Source organism: Thamnophis sirtalis, unplaced genomic scaffold (genome assembly GCF_051295495.1).
Source record: "Thamnophis sirtalis isolate CommonGarterSnake01/CBP01778 unplaced genomic scaffold, rThaSir2_p1.2 scaffold_1, whole genome shotgun sequence".
NCBI lineage: Eukaryota > Metazoa > Chordata > Lepidosauria > Squamata > Natricidae > Thamnophis > Thamnophis sirtalis.
In genome coordinates, this window is record NW_028261381.1 from 17,856,440 (window position 1) to 17,878,846 (window position 22,407).

At 43.1% G+C, this 22,407-nt stretch overlaps 1 protein-coding gene across 1 annotated transcript in view; it reads right to left on the reverse strand.

Moving 5' to 3' along the window:
* Positions 1–21,462, reverse strand: part of DNAJC10 (DnaJ heat shock protein family (Hsp40) member C10) — a 45,712-nt gene extending 24,250 nt beyond the window's left edge. Inside the window, exons 1-12 of the mRNA XM_087708220.1 lie at positions 21,446–21,462; positions 18,638–18,729; positions 13,837–14,196; positions 12,040–12,205; positions 9,807–9,857; positions 7,725–7,807; positions 6,741–6,872; positions 5,512–5,605; positions 5,126–5,203; positions 2,546–2,589; positions 2,107–2,244; positions 547–636 (exon numbers count right to left, since the gene is read on the reverse strand). Coding sequence (XP_087564346.1) covers positions 547–636; positions 2,107–2,244; positions 2,546–2,589; positions 5,126–5,203; positions 5,512–5,605; positions 6,741–6,872; positions 7,725–7,807; positions 9,807–9,857; positions 12,040–12,205; positions 13,837–14,043 — 1,083 coding nt within the window. The 5' untranslated portion in view covers positions 14,044–14,196; positions 18,638–18,729; positions 21,446–21,462. The remainder of the gene's footprint in view (positions 1–546; positions 637–2,106; positions 2,245–2,545; positions 2,590–5,125; positions 5,204–5,511; positions 5,606–6,740; positions 6,873–7,724; positions 7,808–9,806; positions 9,858–12,039; positions 12,206–13,836; positions 14,197–18,637; positions 18,730–21,445) is intronic.
* Between the last annotated feature and the right edge of the window lie 945 nt (positions 21,463–22,407).

Sequence of the window (22,407 nt, forward strand, 5' to 3'; positions counted from 1 at the left end):
CGGGTCCTCATTTCTCCCACCTCGGAAGGATGGAAGGCTGAGTCGACCTTGAGCCGGTGAGATTTGAACCGCTGAACTGCAGATCACAGTCAGCTAAAGTGGCCTGCAGTACTGCACCCTAACCACTGCGCCACATTCTTCTTACATTCTGGTTAAGCCAGGTGTAAACCCAGGGCCAACACTAAACCTCAGAAGGCCTGCACGTTTTGAAGATGGAATGGGCCATACTGATGGCAGCAATAGAGTTGGCAACTCTGGTTAAGCCTGGAGACACGTGACAGTCTCAGCAGCCTGTTTCAGGAGAGCAGGGCAGAGACTGCCTGGTAACATTTGGAAGCAATGAATTTACGGATATGTTTAAAAATGCCAGTGGGCCACACAAGGCCTCCTGTTGTACAGGCCTACTCTACAGTTTAAAAGAAAACATGGCCCGGATTTAAGAAAAGAGGATTGGTATGACGTATTAGGGAAAAATGAGAGGCTTTAGGGAACAAAAATAATAAACGTGTTGCGATGAAGAGAGAAATTGAGAGTTGAAATCTTTACCTCTAAAGTAGATGCCAGGATTTTATCAAAGTCTGGAAGGTGCTTCATGACTTCCAAATATATTTCTCTTGCGTCTAAGGAGTTCACATGCTGAAAAGGGTGGAAATCATCGTATAAAATGTTATTCAGCTGTACAGTGGAGATTTTATTTACCATAATTTAATTGTTCGGAATAATGTTTCAATAATTTTTAATGCATTTCAAGGAGCCATTTCTGCACTCTCTTGAATACACAAGATGAAGAAAAAAATGTAATAGTAAGAATAAAAAAAATCCTATCAAAATGTCAGAATACAGAAAAAGAATTCCAGAGAGAGAAAAATGATTAATTTTCAGAAGTGGTCTCCTTCCTAGGGCTGAGAGAAACTGACTGGTCCAATATCACCCCATTGATTTTAAGCCTAATCAGGACTAAAACTCAAGGTCTCCTGCTTTCTAACCTGATGCTAGAAACCACTACGTCAAATTTACTCACTATCTACCAATATAAATTATTCTAAATATTATTTTGTCTAACATTAGAAATAGAATACAATAAATAAAATACAATAACTAGAATAAAGTGGTATTGTTAAGCCTTGGGCAATTCAGTATCTTCAGGACAATTAACTGCCAGAATGCTTACATGATATAAGACAGCAGAATTAGTACAGGTATATGTTCTCTAAAGATATAATAGCAATGAGCAAAGTTTTTATAAAACTTCCTGCATATGTGTGTGTGTGTGTGTGTGTGTGTGTGTGTGTGTGTGTGTTTAATTTGTGCTGATAAATAAATAAAGGGAGACTAGTATAGATTTATTTATCAGCACAAATAAAAAAAAACACAAATATAACAAAGGCAACAGTAAAAATATTGGGTTTCTGTCGTGATGGACTCTTGTGACGAGCCGATTGACAGATGATGGAAGCAGTTAGCTTCCTCCCATAATTGGGGCTTACCAGGGGTTGTAAAAATCTAATATATATATATGTATGTATGTATGTATGTACGTACGTATGTATATATATGTACGTACATACATACATATATTTATTGCCCCATAGGGCTCTGAAGCATTCTGTGGGTGATTTACAATGTCAGCATATTGCCTCCAACAATCTGGGTCCTCATTTTACCGACCTCAGAAACATGGAAGGCTGAGTCCAACCTTGAATTGGCCAAGATCCAACTCCTGGCAGTGGGCACAGTTAGCCTACAACACTGCATTCTAACTACTGCGCCACCAGGGCTCCAATTGATACCCTGCAGGTATCATGGATAAGAAATCTGAGCAGTCCAGGGAGCAAGATCATGGACAATGCTGATAGAGATGATGGTAGTTTAGAACAACATATTTCAAAGGTGCTGGATTGGATAAGGCTGGCATAAAGTACAGGTGTTCTCCAATACACAAAACTTAATGCCAGCAATAGCCAAACACTTAAAATTAACAAGTACCACCTGAGCATAAGCAAAATCTAGGAAGAAAAAAAATACTAAGGTATTTATTCCTTTATCACCTCCACCACCACCAACTACTCAGCGTAGACAAAGGCAAACCAATGGTAAAACTCATACCAAAACACCTCCTTTCTCTTTATTAGTTAAGGTGGCTCCAGGTGGAAAATACGCTGTTGTGCTAGATGAGATATCCAAACTATCACAAAGCTCACCCTGGGTGGCACAGTCCATCCAGCCTACTTTGACCAGGCCTTCCTGTATTGAAAAACATGAGAAAAATGAAAAACTGAAATCTAGCAGAGAGACATCACACATCTATTTGAATGGCAGGCATACTTTGCCGTTCAGTTTATGCTTCGTTCACAAAACAATTCCATCCCAGGGAGGAGGTAGAAATAACGGCCAAAGCAAAGTTAAATCGAGGTGAGATAGAGGACTCTAGTATGTATTTTGCTCTCTCCCACTGAAGTCAGTGGGATGAAGTGCTTTCCTTTGGGCCAAATTTTACCAATGTATTTAATATTCTTTAAAAACAAAACAAAAGACCAATGCTTACCAACATGCCAGCCAGTTTACGGCGTGTTCGAGAAGTCAAACAATCTAGACAAATTACATTAAAAGAGTAAAAATCAGTCACATTTAAAGACATTAAAAAACACTGCGCTGCAGTTTGAAACTTGTGCGCGGTGTTTCCTTGTTACCTGCGCGGCCGCGCAGCTTAGAGGGAACATTGCTTAGGAATGGAGTGAGGTCCACGGTAGACAGTTTACAGTTGAAGCTGTGAGGGTTTGAGGATGAAACAACTGAGACAGGTAGAGCATTCCAGACATTGACCATTCAGTTGCTGAAGTTGCATTTTCTGCAATTGAGTTTGGAGAGGTTTATCTTGAGTTCCTATCTATTTTTTGCCTGAGTTTTTCCCAGTTAGTGCTGGCTGGGGAATTCTGGGAGTTGAAATGCACACATTTGATTTACATATTTACATGTATGTTCAAATACCATTACACAGCTAAATAGTTTTCAGGAAAAACTGTTAAGGTAAATTCTCAGCCCAAAGAGATTATACAATACCGTGTTTCCCCGAAATATGACATGTCCTGATAATAAGGCCATGCTACATTTTTGGGTGGACAAAAATGTAAGCCCTCCCCCCAAAATAAGCCCCCTGGACAACCCCTCCCCTCCAGCCAGGCAGAGAGTAGTTCACCGACCTAGTGGTATCCCGAAGGCGCCAAGCTGCGAGAACGAGGTGGGGGCAAAGACTTGCGTTGCTTGCCGCCTTCAGGATACCGCTAGGTTGGTGAGCGGCGCTCTGCCCAGCTGGAGAGGGGGGTTGCCGGGCAGCTGTTCTCTTGCGAGCTGGCTCCCGAAGAGCCAGGCACAGCGTCAAGGTCGAATGGCTGTGTTGCTCTGTCGCAGCAGCACTACACAGCAGCCATGAGGTGATCATGCTCATGAGCAGCTGCCTGGCAACCCCCCTTTCCAGACAGGCACAGTGCCATTCACTGACCTAAGGGTGTCGCCAAGCCACAAGAGCGCCTGTTCGCAGCCCTCCAGCTCCCGCAGTTTGACACCTTCGGAATGCCCCTAGGTCAGTGAATGGGGCTCTACATGGCTGGAGAGGGGGGTTGCACGAGCGGCTTTTCCGCTCCCCGCTTGCACGACTCTCAGGCTCATGATGCCTTTGCCTAACTCTCCCTGCAGAACCAGGGCATCTCTGTTCCTGCTACTGCCGCCGGTGCAGCATGGCTTTTTCTGCGAAGCACGGAGGTAGGATGCCGAGTCTTCTGGCAGTTGCCGCTCTGGGAGTACGCTCTATGGTTGTGGGCTTGCTGCCAGCAGAGCGTACTCCAGAGCATACAACCATAGAGCGTACTCCCAGAGTGGCAACTGCCGGAAGACTCGGCATCCTACCTCCGTGCTTCGCAGAAAAAGCCATGTAGTGCTGGCGGCAGCAGCGACAGCAGACATGCCCTGGTTCTGCAGGGAGAGTTAGGCAAAGGCATCGTGAGCCTGGGAGTTGCGTGAGTGGGGAGCAGAAAAGCCGCTCGCGCAACCCCCCTCTCCAGCTATGCAGAGCCCCATTCACTGACCTAGGGGCATTCCGAAGGTGCCAAGCTGCGGGAGCTGGAGGGCTGCGAATGGACTCTCGTGGACTGGCAATATCCCTAAGTCAGTGAATGGCGTTGTGCCCAGCTAGAAAGGCGGGTTGCCGGGCGGCTGCTCGTGAGCATGGTCACGTCATGGCTGCTATGTAGCGCTGCTGCGACAGTGCAACACAGCCGTTCAAGCCTGAGGCTGTGCCTGGCTCTTCGGGACCCCACTAACAAGAGAGTAGTTGCCTGGCTACCTCAAAACAATAAGCCCTCTGCTGATAATAAGGCCCAAGCCATATTTTGTGGGTCAAAAGAAAATAAGACCCTGTCTTATTTTCGGGGAAACACGGTACTTGGCATTCAATCCTATGAAAAATAGGGAAGATTTCTTCATGTGTCTCAACTGAAATACAGAACATACTAAATCAAGACAGTAAAGTATCTAAACCATTTTCTATCTAACTACAGTACTCCTATTTTTCTTATTTAATATTTCACCCACACACATCGACACACACCCCACCCAAAGCTTTGCAGGGAAGCATGAGAGCCTGAAATTTCATGTTTGATTCCCTGTTTTGGTTTGCTTCTGCCCAATCAGGGAAGGAGGAAGAGCTGATAGCAATAGCAATGGCACTTTGACTTATATACTGCTTCGTAGTGCTTTTACTGCCCTCTCTAAGTGGTTTATAGAGTCAGCCTATTGCTCCCAACAATCTGGGTCCTCCATCCCTCTGAAAAAAATAGATTTACAATCATAGAGAAGGTATAAAATTAACAAGAAAGGGCAAGGAAAATAGTAGTGCAGAGATGAGATTTTAAAAATAGCTTTTTAAAAGACCTGTTAAAAAAAGCAAAACCGATTCTTGCAGGGTTATATTATCTAATTACAGAATATATTAATGAAAACGAATTAAAACATTCCTATCCTAGAAGCAATTCTAAATATATTCCTGCTTAGTTTCAACTTTAAGGTTTTTATGGCTTTTAGAAGAATTAAAATCTCTCATTCATTCTTTGATAAGCAAATATATATTCACCTCCTTGTCCAGTGCAAAAGGTAATTAACCAGCCAATACCAGAAGCAAATGCAGTTTCAACAGTGTTAACAAAATTTCCTAGGGGAAAAAAAAAGAGCAAAATGGATTTAGGAATTTGCATCTATTGCTTTACTTATTGATAAGGCTTATGTAGTATGATTTAATTGTAACACAACTTTAAGATCACATGTTTTATAATTTATGAAAGAAACATATTTGTCTAAAATAACATCACCTATATTTGATCCAATAGTGAACTATTTATTTGTTTCACATCTACTCACTGTCCCAGACTCTGCTTTGAGTGATCTAACATAATAAACACTAAAAGAAAAACATGTGCAATTTGAAAATAAATACTTATTTGAAAATAAATAAATGTTTACCTGCCCATAGTTCTGTCACCGTGCTTTTGACATACTGCATGGCAAAATTTGTTAAACTCTCCTGTGATCTGTCACCATAAAATTTCACTGGATTCTAAAAAAGATTTGGAAAAGCATCCAATTTTAAAACAGTGACTGTTATAAAACAGTCACATATGTGAACCATTATTATTCTTGGGAACTTATTTATATCCTCGATCTTTGCTATAGAAATTTCTTTTTTGACTTTGGAAGGGGAATCTGGAATAGAAACTGGAATACATAACATTATTACCTTATCGATGCTACAGTTCTTCTCCTAGTTGAAACACAAAATATGTTCTACAAAATATAAACAGCTGCGCCTAAGCAGAACAAAGCAACTATATTATGTGCTATATTATGTCCATTTAGCCTTTACAGATTTGATGCATTCTTTGCAATTGGAAAAATTCAGGGTTTAAACTGCTTAAGGGTTTTGGATTATGTAGGGCCTTTTCTTATCTCTGCTCAATAGAAGCAAGGAGAATCCTTCTTATCTCTGCTCAACAGAAAGGTTAGGGACAAACACTGTAAAAAAAAATTGGGGAGCAGGATACCTTGTACCTCTTTTCAGTATCAAAGTATGAACAGGCCTACTGTTTCACGTTTCCTCAGCATCAAATGCCTTCTATCATACTTCCTTCAAAAGAAGGTAATTCTAAATGTACGATAGCAATAGCAATAGCAGTTAGACTTATATACCGCTTCATAGGGCTTTCAGCCCTCTCTAAGCGGTTTACAGAGTCAGCATATTGCCCCCACCGTCTGGGTCCTCATTTCACCCACCTCGGAAGGATGGAAGGCTGAGTCAACCTTGAGCCGGTGAGATTTGAACCACTGAACTGCAGATAGCAGTCAGCTGAAGTGGCCTGCAGTACTGCACCCAAACCACTGCGCCACCTCGGCTCTTGAAGACTGGACAGAAAAAAAAATCTGCATATTCCGAGAAAATCCAAGGCACCCTTCTCAGTTCAGAATTAAATTACTGGGGGAAAACAATCTTCCTTTCAATGTTGAGATACCCTCTTGCAATAGTATTCAAATGTTTGACCTTGAGGTTACATATCACCATGCAACTAAGACAAGCTTTGGCCCTAAGTCTCTAATATAAGACTTTTTTCCTCTGCCAGAGATCCCCGAGTGCAATGGAGTTACTTCAAATACTCCTCTATGTAATGTAATGGGATGGTAGGTTCTGCGCTACTTACCATTCCACTTTTGAAGACATAGAGGCTGGGGTAGCTGTTGATTCCCTTACTCCGGCAAAGCATTCTGTTATCACCACAGTTGACGGCGCCAATGCGTATTAATCCATCCATTTCTTTAGCAAACTCTCTCCACTTCAAGTGAAAAAAAAAAGATTATTTTTTCAGCCTTTTTATCCCGTTTAGAAATGCTTAAAAATGATATGATTTCAATATCTGTTCCCTTAATTGTAACTCGAATATAGCTTTGCTAGTATTGTTTATAAAAATCCACTTTTCCTTCTTAGGTTAGCTGAATAATTACATCAACCCCCCACTACCCAGCACATTCCTTACTCTTGTTCAACATCGCTACATGCTCTCAGATTGTCAAAGTGGCAGAATAATTTTTTGATATGACTCCTAGCAGAACTGTTTCAGAAAAAAAATGGTGGCAGACCGCAAGGCACTGCTTATATTCTTGCCAAAACATGCAATAAGCAGAGGTGATATTCAGCAGGTTCTGACCAGTTCTGGAGAACTGGTAGTGGAAATTTTGAGTAGTTTGGAGAACCGGTAAACACCACCTCTGACTGGCCCAGCCCCCGTCTATTCTCTCCCTCCCGAGTCCCAGCTGATTGGGAGGGAATAGGGATTTTGCAGTAATCTTCCTCTGTAGTGGGGAGGCAATGGATATTTTACAGTATCCTTCTCCTGCCACACCCACCAAGCCACGCCTACAGAACTGGTAGCAAAAAAATTGAATCCCACCACTGGCAATAGGGATTCACATGGGCCAAACTGGAGACCATTGTATTGCAGAAATATAGTCCAGGTCCATGCCAGAAGGATGCAGCTTCCTCTTATTCTCATGCCACAAGGAAAGTCTTCACTTACCCCTCAATCAGCCCTCTAGGATTCTATCCTCTCTGTCACACACACATATACACATACACAAAGAAACAGGGACATAAATTTAATGACAACACACCTACAGTGGCAACCTACCGTGGGTGCTAAATCATGGCAATGTGAACATCGAGGAGAATAGAAATTTACAAACCACAATTCTCCAGAACCAACAGCAGCATCTATCAACAAAGAAAGAATGATAATGAAAACATTATTTTTACCACTGGACAATTTCCAGGGAAGGAAGTGGGAGCAAGTAGATTATCCTGGTCTTCTTCTAAACCGATGTCCTTCAGCTAAGTAGGACTTTTCATGTCTTCCAGTCAACATGCTGCTGTTCTAGAGATGATGGGAATTGAAGGATAATATAAGTGGAAGGAATTGATGGCCTGGTCACCATGGCTGACTGGGTGGGCGTGGCTGGGCCCAGGGCAGCAGGGGCCGGTCCCTTGCTGTTTCCAGGATGGCCCACGGGCCACCTCTGTGGCCTATCATGGGCAGGATTTGGTCCGCGGGCTGTGTTTTTGACACTCCTGGCTTATAGTATATAAATTAATTTAAATGGTCTTAAAATGAGACTGAAACTTGTAAGTTCTAGCTGAACAACAACTCCCATCATCCAGTTATGTGCCTTGTTGGTTGGGAAGGAATTCCCTCCCCTACTTTAAAATACACGATACATGGCTAATTAGATTTAAAGATGATCAGACCACCTCCACTGAAAGTTAGCCTATTTTAGAAACACTAATAAATAATAAAGAGAGTGGAGACTTCATTTTTTTTTAATCTTCCTTGGAGGTCCCCAAAGCTGGGTACTTTTGAAAACTAAATGCTGGATTTGGCAGATCCTGCTACAATTCAATTAACTATTCTGGTAACATTAAGTAAACTGCCTGAAGAACAGGTCTCGAATTAATGCTACAAAAATGGTTGAAAACATTCCACCAACTCCATGGGAGTTCTTTTCCCTCGTTTCCCCTTTGAATAAAAGTTGAAGGGAACCTCGGTCTTTAAAAGTGGAACTGTGCAGATCCTGGGCCAAAGGAAGGAATATATAGATAATGCCTGCCATCTCAATTATAGTTGCCCAGCAACAGAGAATATTTTGGCATCCCACTTCTTAAAAATCATCATGCCAATTTATTAATCTCATGAATAATATGCTCACTTAAAATTCAACCTAAGATGCATACCATATTCATTTGTCAGGGCAAAAACAGAAACAAAGGGAAAGAATTAATATTAATATGTCTACTGTAGGATGAAAACAGCATTATGGGCATAAAAGCATGAAGTATGAGCTTAGTGGTTAAAGTACTGGCCTAAAAGCAGGGAGACCAATGTTTAAGTCCAGGCTCAGTGACAGAAGCTTGATCATTATCACACTTTCTCTGTCTACTCAATCTGATAGGGTTGCTGATGTAGAAGAAAGAGGAGAGCTCTGTGCCCTTTGACCTCCAAAATGAAAGGCAGGATGTAATATACCCACTCCTCGTTTAGTAACCACCTTGATTAGCGACTATTCACAAATACAACATTAAAAAAAAAACATGTTACAACTAATGGATGCACATATGACCAAATTTCTACGCCCGACAATAACTGATGCCAGAGTGAGAATAATGCCAATATTGCCTCATCAGAGAATTTTATCTGAATGAAATGATAGCAAGCAGTGATCTTCACAAAGTGTGTGTGTGTCTCTCAGTCACCTAATGGCCACTCAGTGTTTGTTTCACTTCCAATTTAATAATTGCAATCACTAAATGAGAGGGTGCAAATAAAAAAAAATTGAAGACCACCTCACATGGATTTTGAATAACATTCTGCTATCTGTACAGTAACAACAAAAAAAGTCGTAAAAACAACACAATAAAGAAATTTGAAATAGCAATAGCACTTCAACTTATATACTACTTTACAGTGCTTTTACAGTCCTCTCTAAGCGGTTTACAGAGTCAGCATATTGCCCACAACAATCTGGGTCTTCATTTTACACACCTCAGAAGGATGGAAGGCTGAGACAACCTTGAGCCTGGTGGGATTTGAACTGCCAAATTGCAGGCAGCCTACAGTCAGCAGAAGTAGCCCGCGGTACTGCACTCTAACTATTGCGCCACCAAGGCTCTTGCTGGAAAGCAGAAATGTTAGGAAATTACATGATCACATATGACTTACCAAATTCTCCTTTATCCAATGTTATGATTTCAGGATCATCATCATAGATACCTGGTAAAAATAGCACTCAGTTAGCATTTTTAGAAGTCCATTTAATCCAGCTATACAACATTTAAATACTAATAAACAGTTACTACTACTCTGCTCATATATACTTAAGAGACCATTAACCCATGAATAGCGAGCGGGGCTTTAGGTTCTAGTATTTTCTTTCTTAGAATATTTTATCATAACAAAATCTTAGCATAGAAACCTATCAATAATGACTATAATACATCTCTTTAAAGCAGGGAAGCTACATTTCATTCATAGATAGTGTACATTTTAATTTTGGGCTCAAGTGAAATTGAGTTTCATAGCTCATTCTGTCACACATGACAATATTGCCCAGCTTCTAACAGCACAGAACAATGAAAAAAAGATTCATCTCAATCATTTGGTTTATTGTCAAGAATACAAAATACAAAACCTTGGAAAGAAACCACCACTCTAGCACTTATATTAAAACAATGTCTGAGACACACTTAAACCTCTTTTCCCCTTGTGAGACCAAAGGGCTAACCACCTTTTTCCCCAGATAAGACTCACACTGAAATATCCATCTATTTATTATTAATGTTTTGAAACGCTCCCATTCCCCCCCACCCTCCCAGCAACAGAGATCCACCTTAAAGGGCAAGGAATGTTGTTTGCCGAGAAAGGCTGGTTTAAGAGCATGCCTTTGTCCCATTTTGTTATAGGATGCAGATAATTGAGAGTTGTGTGTATCAGGCCAGACATAAAGGCAAATTACTTGCAATAGGAATAGGGTATTTAGAAAATGTGTATGGTAAAACAAGAAAATATAGCATGAACAATAACTCTCAAACTCTCTGGTTATTACCTTTAAAGCCCTACATGGCTTGGGACCTGGATATCTGCGGGACCGCCTCCTGCCACATACCTCCCAATGACCCATAAGATCTCACAGGCTGGGCCTCCTTCGGGTACCGTCGACCGGGCAATGCCGGCTGGCGACTACTCGGGGGAGGTCTTTCTCTGTAGCTGCCCCGGCCCTGTGGAATGATCTACCCGCAGAGACCCGGACCTTCCCACTCTCTCGGCCTTCCGGAAAGCCACTAAAACCTGGCTGTTCTGGCAGGCCTGGGGCTGCTGACCCCAAAATACGGTCCAGCCCCATTTAGAACGGAGCGTACGGTGTGCTGTTTTTAAATCTATCTTTTCCCCCCCTGTATTTTATTTTTCATTTATTCTGTACTGTAAGCCGCCCGGAGTCCTACGGGGTTGGGCGGCATATAAATGTTATTAAACTTGTAAACTCAAATGATTCTGGGTGTTGAATAAACGCAGGCAGAGCACAAAATCAAGGGGACCATTGATTTAATTCTAAAAAGAGAATGAATGAGAACTGAATTGTGAAACAAATATGAAGAAAGAGCTTAACTATCAAAGTTGTGGTTAAATACAGAGTTCCTCAGAGAGAAGGTTAGAAGTGGAAGAAAACAACAGACAATACCCAAAGCAATGTTAAGGATGCAATGGAATAATTCACAAGGACAGAAAGTAAGGAGATAAAATGGTTGGTATTAGTATAAACCAGTTGTGTTAAACTCACATTGTAACAAGACTTATCGGGAGTTTTTCCCCCTTCACTAAACTGTGGCCAACACATGACACATCCAGCCCATGGGCCAGGAATTTGACAGGCCAGGTATAAACCAAATTTAGTTTGACTTCCTTTTCTCTTATATAGCCTCCCCACCCCTCCTTTAATTTCTTTTGCTTGCTATTTCACATTCTCTGTTTGGGCTCTGCATTGCCTGACACAGAAGGAGTGTATTTGATATGCAATGGATGTATGTGGCTGGCTGGTGGACTGCCAGTTGGCCATCCATACCAACAAGCAATTTTAAATGGAGGCTCTCACTCAATCTGCAGGCAGTCTGAGAACCTAATATGAAACAACTCATTAACAACTCTGATGGCAAAGCAAATTTAATACAGTGGATGTCCTATTCCCAAAGGAATTAAAAAATCCAAAAATGCATAACATGCTATTACACAACACCCACACTCCTAATTAAGACTTAAATTCTCCTGCACCTTTTAGTGTGCAAATTAAGGCCGGTATTTTCTTTTGAAGGTGTTGTGTGTGTGTGTGTGTTTTTTTTTTAACAAATGAACCACAGAAAATAGGTTACAATTCAGTTTCACCTACAAGAAAACGTCTTACCAAAATCATAGCGGTAATAGTGCCAGCTTTCATAGCGACCTCCTTCGTGGTGATCTTCCAGACCTTTCTCACCATATTTATCATACTTTTTCCTTAGATCTTCATCTTTTAATACTTCATACGCTCGATTTATTTTCAAGAAATTTTCATGTGCCTCTGGGTTGTTCTGGAGAAAAGAGCACTGGCGTTAAAACTAAAATATTGAGAAAAATACTGAAATCTGCCCAGGACATTTCAATTTTCAAAAATATTCTGACAGAGGCATTGTATTAATTTTTAACTGTTTTATACGTACGGTATGTCAAGAAAGCTCATTACGTTTTTGCTAACTTTGTTACAGTGATGTGTGTGTATGTTTGTGTGCATGCGTGCGTGTGTGTGTTTGTGAGAGAGAGAGTTTTAAGTGAACTGTAGCATGAGAATTAAGCAGTTGGTGATATGACTTTTACGTTCCTACACGCTGGTGTAATTTTGCTTCTTTCTGAATCTTTTTATTTATTTCACTCTCTATAGCTCACAAATTATACAGGCAACTTCTCACAGAGCCTGAAAGACTGCTAAGGAGAGCTAGGCAGAAATCTCACCTTCTCCTCCTCCTCCTCACTGGCCAACATTTTCAGGATTTGAGCTTGAAGTAGAACAAACGTGGCTATTATACCCATAGCATTAAGACAGATTCTATTGTTGGGTGTGTAACTCAAGTAACAAATGTCACACTGCACAGCAAACCTGTATAAGGTTTGACCTATTTCAAAAGGAACACCAGCTGCTCATTTTATAGAAATGCATGCACAGTGTTCTCAGAGTGATTATTATTGCTGATGGCTGACTGGGGCTCTGATTACCAAAATAATGGATTTATCATGCATCCTTGTAGTTTGCTCCATTACATTTCATGGATCTATTATTATTTACCCTGAAGCTATAGATTAGTGTTTCTCAACCTTGGCAACTTTATGATGCAGGCTGTGGAATTCTGGGAGTTGAAGTCCACTTATCTTAAACTTGCCAAGTTAAGAAACACTGGTATAGATTATATAATCAAAGAGATTTGACTACAACCTCTGGAACTCTATCCATAATTAAGACGCATCAGGTTGAACATGAAGAGAAATGGTTTCTTGGAAGCAGAAAAAAAGAGAGAAGTGCTAACTGTGGAAATTTTAAGAGTTTCATGGGTATTTCCCCTTTCGATTATATAGGAAGCGCAAGACTGTACAACTGTAGTATTACATATTGTACTTTCTGAAACAATTATACCAATTAATCACAAAATACCACATTTCCCTGAAAATAAGACCTGGTCTTATATATATATTTTGCCAATGGAAAAGGCACCAGATCTTATTTTGACGGTGTGTGTGTGTGTGTCTTTCACTGACATACCTTGCGGCGGTACCACAGCCCGACCCAGCAGGAGCCCGTTGCCAGCAGGAGCCCGTTGCCATTACCCCCTTCTTTCGCGGCTGCTTGCCACTGCTTGTGCGCATCACCCCCAGACTCTGTTTTGCTGGAAAGGCCTCTGCAGCCAGGAAACAAGGTCCAGATTGACACATGCGGTGCCCCCGGCCTCCGTTTTTGCCATCAGAGGCTCTTCCGGAAAGCCCTATGCAGTCGATAACAGAGTTCTGGATCTAGAACTTTCATTTGGCACATGTGTAAAAATCAAGTTAGGACTTACTTTCGGGGTAGGTCGTATTTTCAGGGAAACACGGTATGTATTACCACAAGATATTTAAACATTTGTATGTACATTTCTTAGTTGACAGGAAAAGGTTTCCTGTCAAGCCAACCTACCTGGTTCTTATCAGGGTGCAGCTTTAGAGCCAACTTTTTGAAAGCCTGCCTAATTTCCCTACTTGTTGCTTCTTTGGATATTCCAAGTAAACCGTAATAGTCTTGAGTTGGATCAACTAAGGCTACAAGCCATATTAAAATGAGATACAAGGAGACAATTTTTATAAAGTCTCTGACATGTTGTCTTTTGGGAAATGAGGTCTCCATTATGAATATCTTGGCCAAGTGTACTTAACAACAGACTTAACAGGTCTCACGCTGATGTAACCTGGACTGCATATATATCTGAAGGAGATTCTTGTAGGATTTTTGCTGTCATAATCCAGGGATGGAAATGTATGCTTCTTAAGTAGACTGGGCCTAGGGAAACAACAAACAGATTTTAGGTCCTTTATATTCTACAGCAAATTCATGACATGAGTTCCCTCACTGATTCCCCCCGTTTTCTCTAAAGCAGTGATGGTGAACCTCTGGCACGCGTGCCACAAGGAGCCATTTGTCAGGACACGCGAGGCGTTGCCGTGTCAGCTGGCCAGCACGCATGTGCACGCTGGCCAGCTGAGTTCATCCTTTTTTGAAGCCATTTTTCGCCCTCCCCAGGCTCCAGAGGCTTTATAGGAGCCTGGGGAGGGCGAAAAGAGCCTCCCTCCCACCCAGAGGCCCTCCAGAGGCTTCATGAGCTTCCCTGAAGCCTCCAGAGCGCAAAAAACCAGTCCTACAGGCAAACCGGAAGTTCAGAAACGGACTTCCGGTTTGCTCGGAGGGTCATTTTGACTGCTCCGGAGGCTTCAGAGAAGCTTCCTAAAAGTCCCTGAAGCCTTTGGAGCGCTTAAAACGACCCTCCAAGCAAATCGGAAGTCACTTTCGGTTTGCTCGGAGGGTCATTTTGACTGCTCCAGAGGCTTCAGGGAAGCCTCCTGAAGGTCCCTGAAACCTTTGGAGGGCGTCGGGGGGGGGGGGAGAGCGAGGGAGGCTCTTTTCGCCCTCCCCAGGCTCCTATAAAACCTCTGGAGCCTGGGGAGGGTGAAAAAAGCATGCAAAAAATGGGGTGGGGGGGAGCACCTGTAGTGCGTGCATGCACACTGCGGGGCTCACATTGCATTATGGGTGCGGCACGCAAGCACACGACCCCCCTGTGCTCCCCCCACTTATGGCACGTGAGCCAAAAAAGGTTCGCCATTGCTGCTCTAAAGCATTCAACACAACTCTGCTTCTATCTTGTTCTGCAACTGTGCTTGTAAAAAGACATAACTGGAACTTCCTCAAATTTAATTCATTTTCTCTGTTGCTGTAAACTGTTGATATCCTCCTTGGTCCAAAACATCCTGCACTGATAATAGTGACAATAGTACAACATAGTAAATAGTACTAGAATAAGCATTTTTTTTTGGGAGCAGAAGAAGCTATGATTGCAATGTCCAATCTAATGAAGAGAAGGACTAGGGGTGACATGATAGCAGTCTTCTAATATTTGAAGAGCTGTTACAGAGAAAAAAGGGGGGGAGCCAAAGCACCAGAGGATAGGACAAGAATTAGGTGATGGAAACTAATCCAAGGAGAGATCCAACCTAGAACTAAGGAGAAAATTCCTGACAATAAGAACAATTAACCAGTAGAAGGGCTTGTCTCCAGAAGTTATGGGTCCTCCATCATTGGAGATTTTTACAAAGAGATTAGACAGGTACTTGTCTGAAATGGTATACGGTCTTCTGCTTGAGTAGGGAGTTGGACTAAGACCTCCGAGTTCCCTTCCAACTCTGTTATTCTGTATTCTCATTGAGTGTAAAATAGGCCATCTATTAGGAGTACTCAGTCAAAAGAGAAAATAAAGAGGAAGAATCATAACCTTAGTGACAAAGCATATACTGGGCGCTGGAAGAAAGTTCCAGGTTCTCTCCTTACATTATCAGTTGAATGTAACTAAGGAACCATGAAGCAAGTGACAGGAAAATCCATTGGCAAAAGAATCTGCCAGCACTTGCCTAGAAAGACAATTAATTGGTTTTGGAATAAGGTGGCCTCCATGTAATAAATTGATTATAGAACCAGTTTGATTCAGTTTGGTTAAGACACCAGGTTAGAAGTCAGGAAACTATGGGCTCTGGCCTGGCCTTGGGGACAAAAGCCGGCTGGGAGACTTTGGGCCAGTCACTCTTTCTAAGTTCATGGTTGAGCAACAAGCCACCTAATCAAATCCTGTTGCAACCAACGTTATCAGCACTCTGATGATCTGAAAAAACCGTGGCACGACAAAACCGCGAAGCCCTTATCCGCGGAGACATAAGCGCATCGCTAAAGCCGCGACGTCATCACCGCACATCATCACCGCCGCAACAACAGCGCGGCAACAGAAGGGCGCTTTAAAACGGCGCCGCGGCAGAAAGCCGATTTCAATTAAGGTAAGGGTTAGGATCAGGTTTAGGGGGTTGTTTTAGGGTTAGGGTTAGGTTTAGGGTTAGGTTTAGGGTACTGAGTGCTTGGGAATGCGCGGATTTGCCCTCCGCGATTATGTCATCGCGGCAGGGTCACGTTTTTCCTTAGCGCTTCGAACGGCGCGAATTAGTCTTCGCGCCTATGTCTCCGCGGATAAGGGCTTCACGGATTTGTGGTGGAACCGAAAAAACCAGACCCTGCACTTGCAAAAAAAAAAAAAAAAAAATTGCTAGGAAGAAAACATTGTAAGAAATCATCCCTGAAAGGCAGAGATGGGAGTTTAAGTACTTTAACTTGAGGGAAGTGTTACCAGCTAATAGAAAATGTAGAAACGCAGAAACAAATCTTCTCTCATGGGCCAGTTTCAAGCCTTGCAGAGTTTGCTGTAAATTAGGGAGGAATAATCTGTAAATCAAATTCAAAACTTGAAGGATTCCGGGATTATCAAGAACCTAGAAAAACTGCCTCGTATTATTTAGTCGATTGATTTTTATATTGTTTCCCCTTTAGTCATATCTTAAATCAGGTATTTCTGTGGTTTTTAAAAATGTAATAATAAAATAATGAAAACCATGAAGAACAGGAGAAAATAAAACCACTTGTGCATAATGTTCATTTAGTGAAGGCTTGAATGAAGAGATAAGTTTTCAACAAGGGGCCAGGGTTCGAAGTAACACCCCCAATGAAAGAAGACTCCGAGGCATGAGTTTCCTCAAAGTCCCATTTTATTAGAGATGTCATATTGGCACATCTGGGAAAACCCGAATCTGAAAGTTTTCAGGGTTTCCCCACCCAAATGAAAGTTCAAGTCTCTGCCCAGCACCCACATGTCCATCACAGGGTCCAATCAGGCACCGTCCAAAACTGGAGATATCTCCCAGTCAGACCACTCCAGGTGTAGGGCAAGATGTCCTTGACTCTCGGAGAAAGGAATGTTATTTTGACTGTATCTCCCATACTCTATATAATCCTCTCTCCAAGTTTCCCACAGCATTAAATGTGGCAGGCCTGAAGGCCCAATGCAAAAGATGGCTTCCAGGCCTGACAGAAGGATCTAATGAACAAAATATAGATACCCGTATGTTTCAGGGGGAAGATCATTTTAGAAAGCTGGGTTCACCATAGGCTCAACTATGAGTAACAGAAAATGGCATTCTGCCAAACCCAGCAGCTTCAAGAGGACTTGTTTGATAGGATCTACATCCTGGTCCCTGTTTGTTTACACTCTTGTTTGCCAGAATCAAAATTTTAATCCTAGCTTGATAAACTAACTGGTAGTCAATACAGCTGCTTCAACAGAGGTAAAGGTTCTCCTCGCACATATGTGCTAGTCGTTCCCAACTCTAGGGGGCAGTGGTCATCTCCGGTTCAGAGCTGAAAAGCCAGTGCTGTCCGAAGACGTCTCCGTGGTCATGTGGCCGGCATGACTCAACACCGAAGGCGCACGAAACGCTGTTTCCTTCCCATCAAAGGTGGTTCCTATTTTTCTACTTGCATTTTTATATGCTTTCGAACTGCTAGGTTGGCAGAAGCTGGGACAAGTAATGGGAGCTCACTCCAATATGCGGCGCTAGGGATTCGAACCACCAAACTGCTGACCTTTCTGATCGACAAACTCAACGTCTTAGCCACTGAGCGTCCTTGCTTCAACAGAGGATATGGCCCAATGATCCATTTGGTGTTCCAATATTACATTCCGCATCTATTTCCAGATGCAGGCAGGAGCAAAAGCACACATTATACTACATGACAACAATCTAACTGTGAAGCATTCAATACATGGTAGTGGATCTGCGTACTTGAGAGACCGCCTTCTGCCAATTACCTCCCTGCGACCAATTAGATCTCACAGATTGGGCCTCCTCCGAATCCCATCTGCCAGCCAGTGCCGGCTGGCAACTACAAGGAGGAGAGCCTTTTCAGTAGTAGCTCCGACCCTTTGGAACGAGCTCCCCGTGGAGATTCGTACTCTCACCACCGTCCAGGCCTTCCGCATAGCCCTTAAGACCTGGCTAGCCCGTCAGGCCTGGGGACAAAGATAATCGCCCCTCCCGAATGATGAATGAATGTTGCTCATTATTTTTACTCTATGTGTGTCTACGTTACTGTCTGTATTCCCCTCCTGATTTTATGTAAGCCGCCCTGAGTCCCCTCAGGGAAAAGGGCGGCCTATAAATGTTAATAAACTATAACTATAAACTAAACTAAACATGGATTAATGGAGTTAGATGGTTGAGGCAATTAGCTCTTCTAGCCCAGTAATTTATCAGTAGTTCTACACAACACTTTCTCAGGCTTGGAGCATATGCTTTTTGGCAGCTACACCCCTGCCAACAATGAATGCCTGCAGAGTTAGGAAAAGGCTTACCTATTTATTCCTGTGGTTCAAAGGCAGAAGCTCTCCAGCAAAGCAGCTTTACAAGATTCAGATGAAGTGTGGCTACAGGAAATGAGTTCACCCTGAGGAGAAATCAACAGCAGAATGAGTGAAAGACTACTTTCTCCCTACTAAAATCTTCAAAAACAAGTTTTTGAAAAAAAAACAATAAGGGAATTATAAGTGATACTTTAAGTACTGTATTAACATTCCTCCATCCTATGTTGTGGCTTTGAAAGCCAAGTAACTGCCACCTTGGTCCTTTAAAAATATTGACTATCATTAATTGTTGTACCTTATAATTCTTGACGAATGTATCTTGTCTTTTTATGTATTATGAGAGCTTATGCACCGAAGACAAATTCCTTGTGTGTCCAATCACACTTTGCCAATAAATAATTCTATTCTCAAATGAGCCGAGGTGGCGCAGTGGTTAGGGTGCAGTACTGCAGGCCACTTCAGCTGATTGTTATCTGCAGTTCAGCGGTTCTAATCTCACCGGCTCAAGGTTGACTCAGCCGTCCATCCTTCCGAGGTAGGTAAAATGAGAACCCGGATTGTTGTTGAGGGCAATATGCTGACTCTGTAAACCGCTTAGAGAGGGCTGAAAGCCCTATGAAGCGGTATATAAGTCTGACTGCTATTGCTATTGCTATTCTATTGTATCCTATTAACAGAACTGCAATTTTCCTGAGACTTAATAGATCTGGGTCCTGTCAGTCCTTTCTGGAGTACTAATAATCCACCTTGCCTTTGTGAAGGACTGATGAAATAATACAAACACCGCTTTGGGCATGCAATTTGATACCATCCAGGTACATTTTTAGGCAATTCTTATCAGTCCAAGCCAGCAAAGGCAAAGGATTATGGGAGCCATCAACCAAAGCAATTACTGTATTTTTCGGTGCATAAAATGCACTCTCTCCCCCCCTCACCCCACAAATTGGGTGGAAATGTCTGTGCGTCTTATAGTGCGTATAGTACCTCTCTATACAGATAAGTCTTCAACTTACAACAGTTCATTTAGTGACGGTTCAAAGTTACAAAGCACTGAAAAAAGTGACTTATGAGCGTTTTTCGCAGTTACGACTTTTGCATGGGGCACGTGATCAAAATTCTAGACGCCTGGCAACATGGATATATTTATGATCCTTGTAGTGTCCTGGTTTCACGTTTGTGACCTTCTGACAAGCAAAGCCAATGGGAAAGTCAGGTTCACTTAACGACTGTATTAAACTTAATATCTGCAGTGATTCACTTAGCAACAGATTCCTCCCACTTATGACTACATGACTGTAACTTTGCTGCTTGTATTCTTACGATTTATATTGATATTGTTTCCTGATTGCTTATTTGTACTCTAGGACTATCATTAAGCGCTGTACTTTATGATTCTTGAAGAATGTATTTTATTCACCTTATGTACACTGAGAGCATAAGCACCAAAGACAAATTCCTTGTGTGTCCAATCACGCTTGGCCAATAAAGAATTCTATTCTATTCTATTCTATTCTATTCTTATTCCTATTCTATTCTTATTCTGTTCACAGTGGCAAAAAAGTCATACAATGGGGCACATCTCACTTAACAAATGTTTCACTTAGCAACGCAAGTCCATAAGTCCGTCTTACTAATTTAACTGCGTGGCACGACAAAACCGCGGTCCACTAAAACGCGCCCGATTAAAGTGCGTCGCTGACATCAGCAGCAGCGCGACGACAAGGACCGCGAAGAAAAAAGGGCGCTTTAAAAAGCGCTTTTAAAGCAAGCCGATTCACGTAAAGGTAAGGGTTAGGTTTAGGGTTAGGTTTAGGGTTACATTAAGCGTTAGGGTTAGGTTAAGGGTTAGCGTTAGGTTTAGCGTTAGGTTAAGGGTTAGGTTTAGGGTTAGGTTTAGGTTAAGGGTTAGGTTTAGAGTTAGGTTTGGGGGAGGTAGGTTTAGTTTTACGCATTAATTTTACCTTTACCGCTCACAGCGTGCTTTTTTCATCGCGCTGTGATGACGTCAGGTACGCGGTTTCGTCGAGCGCGCTTTAGACGACTGCGGTTTTGTGGTGGAACCCTTCAACTGCAGTGATTCACTTAACCACTGTGGCAAGAAAATGGGACAAACTCACTTAACATCTGCCTCGCTTAGCAACTGAAATTTTGGGCTCAACTGGGGGTCTTAAGACGAGGACTTGCTGTAGCTCCAACTTTAATTTGGCTCTCTCTCCTTCTCTTTCCATAATCCTTAAGGAGGAGAAAGTTGCACTTACTAACACCCCACTGGGGTTACAGCGGGGCGGAGGACCGAGGGAAACCGGCCAAAATCACATTCTAATTGCAAAACTCTTGGCTTATTCCTGCAAAAAGAAAAGAAAGAGGGAACCGCCAATAGCGGATAGGAAGCAGCGTCTCCAGGAACAATTCAACGGCTCCCCCGGCCTAAAAGGCTTGGAAAACCTGGGAGGGAAGGCTAAAACACACCGGAAAACGCCTCCGTGCAGAAGCCGCGGCGGGCATTTAAAACGGGCAAGGCATGCCCGGGCTGCCGAGGATGCGGTGGGGGGGAAAGAAGGCCTAAGCTCCGAAGAAGAAGAAGGGCCGGCGGGAGGAAAAGGAAAGCGGAGTGGAAGAAGCGGAGACAAACCAAGCCCTTCAACCGAGGGACGGGAAAGGGAAACCCCGCTAGTAGCCGGACTGAGATCGGGGCAGCCGGAAAGCCAGGCTGCTTGGCGGCTCCAGCTTACTTTCTCTCTCCCAGGCCGCGGGCGGTGGAGGCAGCTGCAGCAGCAGCAGCAGCCGGAGAGCCCTTACCTGATGCTGGAGGGATCTGGTGGTGCCGGCGCGGGGGAGGAGCCGGACCTGCAGCCGGGGAGCGGCGGCGAAGAAGGAGGAAAAACGAGGCGGCGGATCCGGTTCCCGGCCGGAGGAGGAGAAGGCGGGCGGGCGGGGTTGGGGAGGGCGAAGCGGGCTGACGTGGCTGCAGCTCCGACCGCCGAGTCTTCCAAGGGGGGGGGGGAATAGGATCTCGGGGTGGAGGCCCCTTGGAGGAGGGGAGGGGGCTTCCTGGCCCCAAACCCCTTGCAAACTTTACAAAGAAGCTCTGGGGGAGGAAGGGCCCCTCCGCATGGCTGCTCCGAAGCCAACCCCCACCGCTATTGAGCGAGAGCTCGGCCTCCCTAGTAGCCGCCTCTTCCGTTGGGTTGCTTCTTCCGAAGCAAATGCCTCCTTGCGGCATTTACTCCGAAGTAAACCGCCTCTGATGAACCCATTCGATTGACCGGGAGGGCTCTGGAGTAGGGGCGCGGATGGGGGGGGGGGAGGCTTCTTTGTCCTTTTAACAAGTAGTTAGTAGTTTAACTGATTTAACAGATTAAGAGAGTTGGAAGGGACCTTGTAGGTCATCTAGTCCAACCCCACCTTAAGCAGGAGACCCTACACCATTTCTGACAAATGGCCGTCCAATCTCTTCTTGAAAGTCTCAAGTGATGAAGCCCCCCCCCCCCCCCGCAACTTTTCTTTGTCCTTTTAACAAGTAGTTAGTAGTTTAACAGATTTAACAGATTAAGAGAGTTGGAAGGGATCTTGTAGGTCATCTAGTCCAGTGTTTTTCAACCTTTTTTGTGCAAAGGCACACTTTTTTCATGAAAAAAATCACGAGGCACACCACCATTAGAAAATGTTAAAATTTTTTAACTCTGTGCCTATATTGACTATATATAAAGTAATTCTCCCACGGCACACCTTACACTATGTCACGGCACACTAGTGTGCCA